We start from the raw sequence: 13,626 nt of genomic DNA, 5'->3' as shown, positions 1-13,626 counted from the left end.
TATTTAGAAGTGGGGAAGATAAAGGACCCAAATAAACATAAGGATTCCACATTTCATTGTAAGAGTGAAGATATTTAAGTTGACTGTGGTCACATATGTACACTATAATATCAAGCAATGAGTAAGAAAATTATAAAATTTACCTTAAATGTAAATGGTTAAAATATAACAAAAGTTAGACTTTGGCAGAGTCAATTGACAAAAAAAATAACACAACTAGAAATTTATAAGAAACTCACTTCAAAATAAACATAGGCAGGTTAAAAGTAAAAGGATGGAAAAGTACACTCTGCAAAATTAAATTTGAAAGAAAGCAAAATGGCTATCTCATAAAATAGACTTCAGAACAAAAACACTAGAAGAAAACAGGGACATTACATGATGATTTAAAAAAAAATCACCAGGAAGACATAAATGCATATGCAAGAAACAATACACCCTTAAAAAAATGAGGCAAAAATTGAGACTTCTGGTTTCCAATCTGATATGACGTTAAGAGTCTGGAAGTCATCACTCCCATTCTCACAACAAGAAAAAAGCTGAACTAACTAAAAATGAACAGTTTTTTTTAATAAAGTTAAAGTCACAGGGCAAACATTACTCCTAAAGCTGCAGAGACAAGTGAAAACAGCATCACAGCTAATGGAGCCAAAGCAGATGGTGGAGTCTGGTAAAAGCACTTACAATGGAATTGACTAATTGGTGGACACTGATCAAGGACAAGCTACAGAGATGAAAAACTCCTAGAGTGGGGGATAATATGCCTTAGAGGATCAACACATCTTTATGAGTTTTATCTCCAGGAAGCGCCCCATCAAGTTCTCAGAATAAAGATAGGAGAAAATGCTCTTATGTCTCCAGCACGGGGAGGGAAGGAGAAAACATTTTTGAAATAAGCGCAGGACATTATGTTCTCCTTAACAACATTCTAACCCCCCAAAAAGCTAGTTCACTTGAGTCTAAACCACCTAGGGGAATGGAAATACCCAGCACCAGCCCTCTACCCTTCTTTTCTTACCCCAGGGAAGGGGAAGGAAGCTGAGAAGCACTCTGAAGGTCACAGTCCAGGAAGATAGGTTCTCTAAAAGACTGACCTAATCCTAAGAGTACAGGATGCTTCTGACTGGGTGTGGTGGCTCACGCCTGTAATCCCAACACTTTGGGAGGCCGAGGCGGGCAGATCATGAGGTCAGGAGATCGAGACCATCCTGGCTAACACAGTGAAACCCCATCTCTACTAAAAATACAAAAAATTGGGCCGGGCGAGGTGGCTCACGCCTGTAATCCCAGCATTTTGGGAGGCCGAGGCGGGCGGATCACGAGGTCAGGAGATCCAGACCATCCTGGCTAACATGGTGAAACTCCGTCTCTACTGAAAATACAAAAAAATTAGCCGGGCGTGGTGGCGGGCGCCTCTAGTCCCAGGTACTCGGGAGGCTGAGGCGGGAGAATGGCGTGAACCCGGAAGGTGGAGCTTGCAGTGAGCCGAGATGGCGCCGCTGCACTCTAGCCTGGGCTGCAGAGTGAGACTCTCTCAAAAAAATCAAAATAAAATAAAATAAAAACATTAAAAAAAAGAGGATAGGAAGCTTCTCCTCTCCTCACACCTTACCATCACATCAGTAAGTTACCTGTATAGTAACAGGAGATTAAAAATGAAAGAGCTGTCAATTTTAGACCCTATTTAAGACAGAGTCCTGGGGAAACTCAAAACGGAAGAAAGAAAAATAAAAGAACCTTAGAGAAAATTTTAGCCTCTGACACCACAGTTATGCAAAGAGCAAACTCAGCCTAACTACTAACCAGATAAACATAAAACCTTACATTAAAGGCTTCCTTACCTCAGTTCCTTTGCCAATACAACATGGCTGGCTTTCAACAGAAAATTGCCAGGTATGCTAAAGCCAAACAATACAGTCTTATGAGACAAATCAAGCAAACATGCAGCTATGACAGATTTGGAAATATCAGATAAGGAATTTGAAATAACAATCAATATGCTAAGGGCTCTATGTTGAAAAAGTGGGTAACATGCAAGAAGAGATAGGTACCATACACAAAGATATGAAATCTCAAAGAATCAGAAGGAAATACAGAGATTAAAAGTAAAAATTGTAGAGTGTCTTTGATGGGCTCATCAAAGTCTGGGAAGGCTGGGAAGTGGTGAGGAAAGAATCAGTGAGTTTGAGGATATGTCAATAAAAATTTTCCATTAAACACAAAGAGAAAAAGAATGAAAAATGAAACATAATATCCAAACTGTTGGACAAGAATTTTTTTTTTTTTTTTTGAGATGGAGTCTCTCTCTGTCGCCCAGGCTGGAGCGCAGTGGCGCAATCTCGGCTCACTGCAGGCACCACATCCTGGGTTCATGTCATTCTCCTGCCTCAGCCTCCCGAGCAGCTGGGACTACCGGCGCCTGCTAGCACGCCCGGCTAATTTTTTGTATTTTTAGTAGAGATGGGGTTTCCCCGTGTTAGCGAGGATGATCTCGATCTCCTGACCTCGTGATCCGCCCCCCTTGGCCTCCCAAAGTGCTGGGATTACAGGCGTGAGCAACCGAGCCCAGCCCTGTTGGACAACTTCAAACGGTGTAACCTATGTAACCGATAACCGGAATACCAGAAGTAGAAGGAAGAGAGTGAGAGCCAGAAGAAATATTTAAAATTGTGACAGTTGAGAATGTTTCAAAATTAATGACAGACAGGAAACCATAGGTTCAGGAATCTCAAAAACACCAAGCAGGTTAGCTACAAAAAAATCCACACCTAGGCATCTCATATTCAAAATGCAAAAAATCAAAGACTTTCTAAAAATTAAAATAAAATCTTTTAAAAATAAAATCTTGAAATAAACCAGAGTAAAATAAAACACCTTACCTACATAGGAGCAAGAATGAGAATTATGCCAGATTTCTCTTAAGAAACCATGCAGGCAAGAAGAAAGTGAAGTGAAATATTTAAACTGTTGAGAGAAAATACACACTAATGTGGAATTCTATATCCAGTAAAATTATCCTAAATAGTAAAGTAGAAATAAAGACTATGATAAACAGAAATTGAGGAAATCTTTCTTGAGTAGACCTACTTTGCAAGCCATATTAATAGAAGTTCCTCAGAGAAAAGAAAAATATAGGTCAAAAACACAGAAATACATAAAGAAAGGTAGGAGCATTAGAGAAGAAAAAATTTAAAATAAAATCTAGTGTTGTCTTCTTAATTGATGTAATAGGTAACAGTTCTAAATAATACTAACAATGTATTGGGTGATTATGGCTTATGAATAAGTAAAATGAATGATAATAATGTGATACAAAATAAGACATAAGAATTGGAAATACTGTGTTATAAAGTACCAGTACCATTAATGAAGTGGAATAGTGTTATTTGAAAGTAGATTGTTACAATGTATATTTCATACTCAAAGGCTACCACTAAAACAATTACAAAGAAATATAATTAATATTCTAGGAGAAGTGAGGATATGGAATCATATAAAATGCTCAATTAAAACAAAAAATGTCACAGAGGAATTCAGGAAAAAAAGAAGAAACAAGGGCAACAAAAAAGAGTTACAATATGGCGAATATTAATCCAAGTATCAATAATCACTTTAAATGTAAACAGTCTAAATATACAAATTAAGAAAGCAATGGCAATGAAAGCCAAAATTGACAAATGGGATCTAATTAAACTAAAGAGCTTCTGCACAGCAAAAGAAACTACCATCAGAGTGAACAGGCAACTTACAGAATGGGAGAAAATTTTTGCAATCTACCCATCTGACAAAGGGCTAATATCCAGAATCTACATAGAACTTAAACAAATTTACAAGAAAAAATCAAACAACCTCATCAAAAAGTTATCAAAAGGATATGAACAGACACTTCTCAAAAGAAGACATTTATGCAGCCAACAGACACATGAAAAAATGCTCATCATCACCAGCCATCAGAGAATTGCAAATCAAAACCACAATGAGACACCATCTCACACCAGTTAGAATGGCGATCATTAAAAAATCAGGAAACAACAGGTGCTGGAGAGGATGTGGAGAAATAGGAACACTTTTACACTGTTGGTGGGACTGTAAACTAGTTCAACCATTGTGGAAGTCAGTGTGGCGATTCCTCATGGATCTAGAACTAGAAATACCATTTGACCCAGCCATCCCATTACTGGGTATATACCCAAAGGATTATAAATCATGCTGCTATAAAGACACATGCACACGTATGTTTACTGTGGCACTATTCACAATAGCAAAGACTTGGAACCAACCCAAATGTCCATCAATGACAGACTGGATTAAGAAAATGTGGCACATATACACCATGGAATACTATGCAGCCATAAAAAGGATGAGTTCATGTCCTCTGTAAGGACATGGATGAAGTTGGAAACCATCATTCTCAGCAAACTATTGCAAGGACAAAAAGCAAACACCGCATGTTCTCACTCAAAGGTGGGAATTGAACAATGAGAACGCTTGGACACAGGAAGGGTAACATTACACACCAGGGCCTGTTGTGGGGTGGGGGTAGCGGGGAGGGATAGCATTAGGAGATATAGCTAATGTAAATGATGAGTTAATGGGTGCAGCACACCAACATGGCACATGGATACATATGTAACAAACCTGCACATGTACCCTAGAAGTTAAAGTATAATAATAATAATAAAAAAGACAGAGACTATCAGAGTGAACAACAACAGCAAAACCGATGATCCACCTACATGCTGTCTGCTGAAATCCTCCTTAAATATAAAATAGCAGGTAGATTTAAAGAGCTAGAGAAAAATATACCATGCTAACACTAACCAAAAGAAAGCCAGAGTATCTAAATTAATTTCAGACAAAGCCAACTGCAGAGCAGGGAAAATTATCAGAGATGAAAAAGGGCATTACACAATAATAAAGGGATCAGTATAACAAGAAAATTTAATAATACTTAATGTGTATATACCTAGCAACAGAAGAGTCAAAATATATTAGGGGGAAACTGATAGAACTGCAAGGACAGAGAGACACATCCATTATTACCACTGGAGACTTCAACACCCCTCTATGAGTAAGTGACAGACTCAGCAGGAAGAAAATCATTAAGGATAGACTTGAACTGAACAGCACCATCAATCAACTGGATCTAACTGAATACTTTAGAATTCAATTAGCATTACAGAATACTTTATCTAGACACTGCAGAATACACATTCTTCTCAAATACAAATGCACAATTCATTAAGTTAAACCACATTCTAGGCCACAGAATACTTTACCAAATTTAAAAGAATAGAAATCACAAAAGGTATGTTCTTGAATCAGAATGGAATTAAACTAATAATAGCAGAAAGAGAACTGAAATATCCTCAAATACCAAAAAATTTAAAAACACATTTCTAAATAATGAAACATGGTGAAAGAGAAAGTCCCAAGAGAAAAAAAAATTTTTAACTAAGCCAGTAATTAATAACCTTCCCAAACAGAAGGTACCAAGCCCAGATGATTCACTGGTGAGTTCTATCAACATTGGAGAAATAAATGATGCCAATTTTCCACAATCTGTTGCAGAAAATAGAAGCAGAGTGACTATTTCTTAACTCATTCCATGGGCCAGCATCACCCTAATACCCAAACCAGCAAAACCTTACAAAAAAGTCAACTGCAAACAAATATCTCTCTTGAACATGGATGAAGCAATCCTTAAAATATATTAGCAAATTGAACCCAACAATGTTTAAAAATAAACAGCACAACCAAGTGGGATTTACTCTCGATATGCCTTTAACATTTGAAAATTAATTAATATAGTGCATCAGATCAACAAGCTAAAGAATAAAAATCATATGCTTTCAGTACTTTCTGCTCAATTTTTATGTAAACTTAAAATTGCTCAAAAATATAAAGCCTATTAATGTAAGAAAACTGATGGAGCGGGATGGAAAAATAAACAGATCCACAATTATAGTACAGATTTCAAAATGTCTCTCTTAGCAACTGATAGAACTATTGGGACAAAAATTCAGCAAGGATATAGAAGATCTGAACAACATAATCAACCAACAGGATCTCATTGAAATGCATACAGAATACTCCACTTAAGAATAGCAGAATAGGCTGGGCGCGGTGGCTCACACCTGTAATCCCAGCACTTTGGGAGGCCGAGGCGGGCAGATCACTTGAGGTCAGGAGTTGAAGAACAGCCTGGCCAACATGAAGAAACCCCGTCTCTACTAAAAATACAAAAATTAGCTAGGCGTGTTGGCGCATGCCTGTAATCCCAGCTACTCGGGAGGCTGAGGCAGGAGAATCACTTGAACCTGGGAGGCGGAGGTTGCGGTGAGCCGAGATCACGCCATTGCACTCCAGCCTGGGCAACAAGAGTGAAACTCCATCTCAAAAAAAAAAAAAAAAGAATAGCAGAATATACATTTTTTTTTCAAATGCTCATGAAACATTTACAAGACAGACCATATCCCGGGGAGCAAAACAAACCTCAACATATTTAAAAGAACTAAAATCACACAAAGTATATTCTCTAAGCATAACGGAATCAAACTGGAAATCAATACCAGAAAGACAAAAAGAAAATCTCTAAACACTTAGAAATTTTTAAAAATACACTTCTAAATAAGCTATAGGTCAAAGAATATGCTTCAAAGAAATTTATTAAAATACTTAAATGAAAATGAAACTACATGAAAAACTAAATGAAAATGAGAATACAACATATCAGAATATGTGCAATGTAGGTAAAACCGCGCTGATAGGGAAGACGTAGCACTAAATGCCTACGTTAGCGAAGAAGAAAGCCCTAAAGCCAATAATGTACGTTCTTACCTCTAGAAACTAGAAAAAAAATTAACTTACACAAGCTGAAGGAAGGAGATAACAAAGAGAAGAGCAGATTTCAATAAAATCAGAAAAAACAGAAAAATAATAGAGAAAATCACGAAACGAAAATCTAGTTCTAAAAAACAGTAAGACTGAAAAACTTCAATCAAGACTGACAGAGACAAAAAAAGATGAGACAAACTATGAATATGAGAAATTTAAGTGGATATCACTACAGATGCTGGAGATGTCAAACGAACAGTAAGAAAATACTATCAGTAATTCTACACAAATCAACTTGACAATTCAGATTAATGGACAAATTTCTCAAAAAGTACAAACTACCACAATTCACCTAACATGAAATAGGTAATTTAAGTAATTGTAACTATTAAGAAAATTGAATTCATAATTTAAAATTACTGAAAAAAATATCTCTTGGCCCAGATGGTTTTACTGGAGAATTCTTTTTTTATTTTTATTTTTTTGAGATGAAATCTTGTTCTGTTGCCCAGGCTGGAGTGCAGTGGTGTGATCTTGGCTCACTGCAACCTCTTCCTCCCAAGTTCAAGTGATTCTCCTGACTCAGCCTCCTAAGTAGCTGGGATTATAGTCATGCGCCACCATGCCCAACTAATTTTTGTATTTTTAGTGGAGACGGGGTTTCACCATGTTGGCCAGGCAGGTCTTGAACTCCTGACCTCAAGTGATCCATCTGCCTCAGCCTCCCAAAGTGCTGGGATCACAGGCGTGAGCCACCCTGCTGGGCCTTACTGTAGAATTCTACCAAACGTTTAAAGAAAAATTAAAGTCAATTTTACATAATCTCTTCCAGAAAACAGGAGACTACAGAATGCTACCAAGTTCATTTTATGTAGGCAGCATTGTCCTGATACTGAAACCAGATAAAGATAATATGAAAAAAGGAAACTACATATCAGTATCTCTTATGATTTTGAATGCAAAAACATTCAATAAAATATTAATAAACCAAACACATTAGAAATGTATTTTTTAAATTATACATCGTGGCCAAATGCGAGTTGCTGTAGTTATGCAAAGCTGATTCAACGTATCAACAGACAAAAGAAGAAATATAACATTTTAATACCAATTGACACAGAAAAGACATTTGACAAAAATCCAATGTCCTTTCAAAATAAAAACTGTCAGCCAACCAGGAATAAAAGGGAACTACCTCAACATAACACAGGAAACAAGAATGAATGCTTTTCCCCTAAGACAGGAAACAAGGCAAGGATGTCTGCCCTCACCACTCTAGTTCAACCTAGTACTGAAAGTCTAGCTACTGCAATAAAGCAAGAAAAATAAATTAACTCCCTACAGATTGACGAGGAAGAAATAAAGCTGACTCTACTTGCAGATGACATGGTTTTCCATATAGAAAATCCCAAGGAATCTAAAAAAAAATTAAGTTCAAAAAAGAGGATATAAGATTAGTATGAAACAATCATATTTTTATATTCTAACAAACATGTAAACAAAAATTTAAAGCACAACAGCACTTACAATCAATCAAGAAACTAAATGCCTAAGCATATTTATAAAACATATAATCTCTAGATGCTAAAAATTACAAAATGCTGAGGCAAGAAATCAAAGATCCAAATAAATGGAAAGATATCTCATGTTCATGGATTGGAAGACTCAAGATAGTAAAACACCAATGTTCCCTTCATTGAGCTATTATGTTTAATGTCATTCCCATAAAAATTCTAGCAAGATGTTTGTAGACATAAACAAATTTATTACAAAATTCATACAGAATGAGGCAAGCTACAGACTTACTTAAACGATCTTGAAAAAGAAGAATAAAGCAGGAGGAATAACTCAACCCTGCTATACAGCTACCATGTTCAAGACAGTGTGATATCGGTGGAGGCATATAAATTAATGAAACAGATAAAGAATGCAGAAACAGACCCACCACACAAGTAAGTTCAACAATTTTTAACACTATTTAAAATGCAATTCAATGCAGGAAGGATAGCCTTTTCAATAAATGGTTCTAGAGCAACTGAACATTCATAGTTAGAGAGAGTGAGAGAGAATAAACTCTCACGTCTTATATAAAATGTGTCCCAAAATAGGGCATGGAATTAAAAGTAAAAGGTAAAACTATAAAACTTTTAGGAAAAAAATTCGAAAATCTTTGGAATTGGAATTTAGGGTTAGGTAAAGAATTTTTAGAATTGACACGATGTGTACAATCCATAAAAGGAAAATATGATAAACTGAATCTCATCAAAATGAAAACTTTTGCTCTAAAAAATTCCAGTTAAGAGGATGAATAGGCAAGCAACAGAGTGGGAAAAAATATTCACAAATCACATTATCCAACAAAGGGCTAGTATCTAGAATATATAAAGAACTGAAAATTCAACAGTAATACAACAAACAAATCCAAACAATCCAATTAGAAAATGAACAACAACAAAAACACATTCACAGACATCTATCTCACTGAAAACGATATACAGATGGCAAATAAGCATATAAAACATGCTCAATATTATTAGACATCAGGGAGACACAAATTAAAACCACAATAAAGATATTACTACACACTTATCAGAATAGCTAAAATAAAAAATGGTTGCAACACCAAATGCTGATGAGCATGTGGAGGAAATGAAATCCTCATACACTGTTGGTGGGAATGGTACCACCATTCTAGAAAACAATTTGGCAGCTTTTTACAAAACTAAGTATGTAATTACCATATGACCCACCAATTGCACTTTGGGGCATTAATTCCAGAGAAATGAAAACTGATGTTCACACAAAATCTGTACACAATATTCATAAAAGCTTTATTCATAATTGCCCCAAACTGTAAACAAACAACCCAGATGCCCTTCAATGAGTGAATAAACTCTGGTATATCCATGCCACCGATTGCTAATCATCAATGAAAAGGAACAAATTACTGATATACACAATTATGCAAATGAATCTAAAGGGGATTACACAGAGTGAAAAAAATCACAAAGAGTACATACTATATAATTTCATTTACATAACATTCTTGAAATTTACAAAAACCCATAGTAATGGAGAACATATTAGTGGTTATTAACGAGCAATAAGAGGAATTCTTCTTTTTTTTTTGAGACAGAGTGGAGTCTCGCTCTGTCGCCCAGGCTGGAGTGCAGTGGCGCGATCTCGGCTCATTGTAAGCTCCACCTCCCGGGTTCACGCCATTCTCCTGCCTCAGCCTCTCCGAGTAGCTGGGACTACAGGCGCCTGCCACCACGCCCGGCTAATTTTTTGTATTTTTAGTAGAGACGGGGTTTCATCGGGTTAGCCAGGATGGTCTGATTTCCAGACCTCGTGATCCGCCCACCTCAGCCTCCCAAAGTGCTGGGATTATAGGCGTGAGCCACCGCGCCCGGTCAATAGGAGAAATTCTTGTGCTGATGGAAATACTGTGTATCTTGACTGTATGGATGTCAAGAGTCCGGCTGTGATATTGCACTATACTTCTACAAGATGTCACCTTGGGATGGAGGAACTGCTTAACGGCTACTCGAGTTCTCTCTGTTACTTCTCACAAGTGTATGTAAATCTACAATTATCTCAAATTTTTTTAAATTATCTTTTCAAAAGAGGAGAAATAGGGAAATTATCACTGATGGGAGTAGAATATTCCATTTCTTGTGTTATTTTAGCCCCTGGCCCAGTAGTTTCCAAAAGATCACCTGGGGATTTATTTTATTTTATTTTATTTTATTTTATTTTATTTTATTTTATTTTATTTTTATTTTTTTTTTGAGACGGAGTCTCGCTCTGTCACCCAGGCTGGAGTGCAGTGGCGCAATCTCGGCTCACTGCAAGCTCCGCCTCCCGGGTTCATGCCAACAATTCCAAGGCCAAGGCTACACTTCATTCAACAGCAATGAACTAACAAATAATTAAGTTTTGTAATGCCAACTTTAAAAAGCTGGAGAAGTGGGAAAGAGAGTTTCTTACTTACTGAACTTACGTAAGCTATCTCATTTATAAAAGAAACGCCATGAGATCAGTACTACAGGGTCCATTTCATCAAAGAGGAAACAGAGTCTGAGAAAGATTAAGGAATGGCCTGAATTTCCACAGCTGCTAAGTGACAGACTTAGCATTTGAACTTCAAACTTTGAATGCAACGAGACCTTTGCTCTACTAGACCAAATTGGTTGGCAGGCATCCAAAGGAGACAGGCATCACCCTGGGAAGGGACCCAGTTGCGGATTGCATAGGTCTAGCACAGTGGGTAAGATTTAAGAGTGTGAGGGCCGGGCGCAGTGGCTCACACCTGTAATCCCAACACTTTGGGAGTCTGAGGTAGGCAGATCACCTGAGGTCAGGAGTTCAAGAACAGCCTGACCAACACGGTGAAACCCCGTCTCTACTAAAAATACAAACATTAGCCGGGCGTGGCGGCACGTGCCTGTATTCCCAGCTATTCGGGAGGCTGAGGCAGGAGAATCGCTTGAATCCGGGAGGGGAGGGGGTTGCAGTGAGCAAAGATCGTGCCACTGCACTCCAGCCTGGGTGTCAGAGAGGCCAATCCAGGCAGAGGAAATGGTCTGGCATATTCCGTGGGCTGACTGGCCAGACGGATTAGGGAAGGCAATGCAGGTATGTGTTAGTGGATCAGCGCCAACCACCTTCAGATGACAGTCATACACCACTTTCCAACTTAAAAGATTTTGTATTGAAAATTTAAGAGTGAAGTTTAATTTAAGTGGCTTTATTATGCTACCGACATATACTGTTTTTGTTTTTTTTAAGACAAGGTGTTGCTCTGCTGCCCAAGCTGGACGGCAGTGAAGCAGTCATAGCTCACTGCAGCCTGGACATCCTGGGCTCCAGTGATCCTCCCGCCTATATACTATTTGGGATTGCTAAATTTAAAAAAATGAAAGGCAAATTTCAGTATTTAAGTATAATTAGTAATAAAGAGCTTTCAAGAAACTGTATGGAAACTGTTGGGGAGCAGCGGTGAATTGTGCAGGGGACTGTGGGGATTCCGGAAAGGGGGGAGAAGTTGGTCTTTGACTTAGGAGAAGACGGTTTTGATGCAGGCAGAGTTTCCAAAACATTACTTCCATGTATGAAGATTAAGGTATACATTTCTCAAGATATAATTTCAAAAAAATGAGACACCCACTGACAAAAGGTTTTAATAAGCCTAGTCATTATTTCATCCTAGACCACAGTGAAAGTGGCGGGGCTGAGGAAGGGCATATTCAGTTAATCTAAAGGGAGGAAGCAAATGTTCCAGGTAGATTTAGAGGAAGACTTTGAGAAGAGTAAGGAGGTTATTGGTTCCCACTGGTCTTCATGAAGAACTCTGTTAGACCCAGCCTGCCTTACAGCCATTATCTCCTCAGTGTGAACGGAAAGCTAAGGCGTAAGTTATTGGCAAAATTTCCCTTGATTAAAAAAGGACAAGTCACTAGTCCTGTATATGAACGCGCTGAACGTCTCTCAAAGGCCAGGAAGGCGCTCTTGAATGCTCTCTGGTCCAATCAAGAGCGGGAAGAGAAGGAGAGAGCGGTCAGGGCTTTGAACTAAGAGCCACGGGAGGGACCCTGGCCTTTTCTCCCTGAAAGGCATCTCGCAGCCCAAGGGCCGCGCCCTGGCCCCGCGCGCCCCTGTAGCCTCCAGCGGCGGCACTTACCTCGTGGGTCCGGGCGCGGTGCCGTTCCGCAGCGCAGAGCCAGCCGCTGCTCGCAGCGCTCCGCCAAGCTCACCACGGCCCGCAGCTGCCCCGCGCCCGCTGCGTACGCGAAGGACGCAGCCGAGCTCGGGTGCCCGCTGGGGGCACCTCGGACGGTCACCGCGTCGGGGCCACCGTGCCGCACCACGGTCCACGCGGCGTCTGCTGAGCAGAAACGGGCAAAGGAGAGGCATCACTGGGCGGCAGAGGCCAGCAGCAAGAGGCAAAGCAGACGCGTCTTTTATGTGAATTAACGTTTAATTGAAATTTGCATTACTGCATGTTTGCCCCGATTTGAGGAGTTGGACCTGTATAACAATGTACTGAGCCAGAACTCAGCCTCTAAGAGAAAGCATATTGGAAGAACTGATGACCAAACTTTTGTGACGTCATGCCTAAAAGTGTATCATGTAAGCAATGACTTTTTAGTTGTTAAAACCATTTTTTTATATCAACACAAGCATGGGGCCAAACTGTTACTGCCTGGACCTTTATCTTTTTAAACTCATCTGCATTTTCCTCATCTGTATGTGCCTCTATTTCTTTCATTATCGAATAAATTTATAAAAGAGACATATTGGGACCATGTGATGCACATACTCATGGGTATAATAGGCAGCAGCTCTATTAAAATAAAGTGGTTTAATTATGTCAGCTTCTCCATCAGTGACCAAGCCCACAGGAATCAGAGGCCTTGAGCTTCTAACAGCACTTTCCAGGCGGTGACCCTGGGCATCTGACTGCCCACTGACATCATTTCTGCTGTATCTCTGTCACTTGATTACTTATATTGTTTTGATGAAATAAAACGACTCCACAATCTCATAAGGGAAGTGCATCTTGAGTTCTTTAGTGTTCCCAACAATGGACCTCCCACCAGACTTGAAGTCATTTTAATTCTGCTATGCTGGTGCTGTCTGGTCCTTTAACCTCTAATAAGATGTATTTAGAATAATGAACATTTTACATAAAAATTTTCCAAACTGGAGAGACTAAGAAACATTCATATGGGGATTTTTTAAGAACTACAAAACAAAACAATGTGATACATTTTACCTAGAGAAATC

The 13,626-nt window shown here is 38.7% G+C and overlaps 1 protein-coding gene across 1 annotated transcript in view; it reads right to left on the bottom strand.

Annotated features, from left to right (window-relative positions):
• The window catches only part of LOC116475130 (contactin-associated protein-like 3), a 261,759-nt gene that overhangs the window by 51,335 nt on the left and 196,798 nt on the right, over positions 1 to 13,626 (bottom strand). Inside the window, exon 13 of the mRNA XM_058445223.1 lies at positions 12,521 to 12,721. Within this exon, the coding sequence (XP_058301206.1) occupies positions 12,521 to 12,721 (201 nt within the window). The remainder of the gene's footprint in view (positions 1 to 12,520; positions 12,722 to 13,626) is intronic.

The sequence above is a fragment of the Hylobates moloch genome, unplaced genomic scaffold (genome assembly GCF_009828535.3).
Source record: "Hylobates moloch isolate HMO894 unplaced genomic scaffold, HMol_V3 SCAFFOLD_10, whole genome shotgun sequence".
Lineage (NCBI taxonomy): Eukaryota > Metazoa > Chordata > Mammalia > Primates > Hylobatidae > Hylobates > Hylobates moloch.
This window is presented reverse-complemented; position numbering and strand designations above follow the sequence as displayed.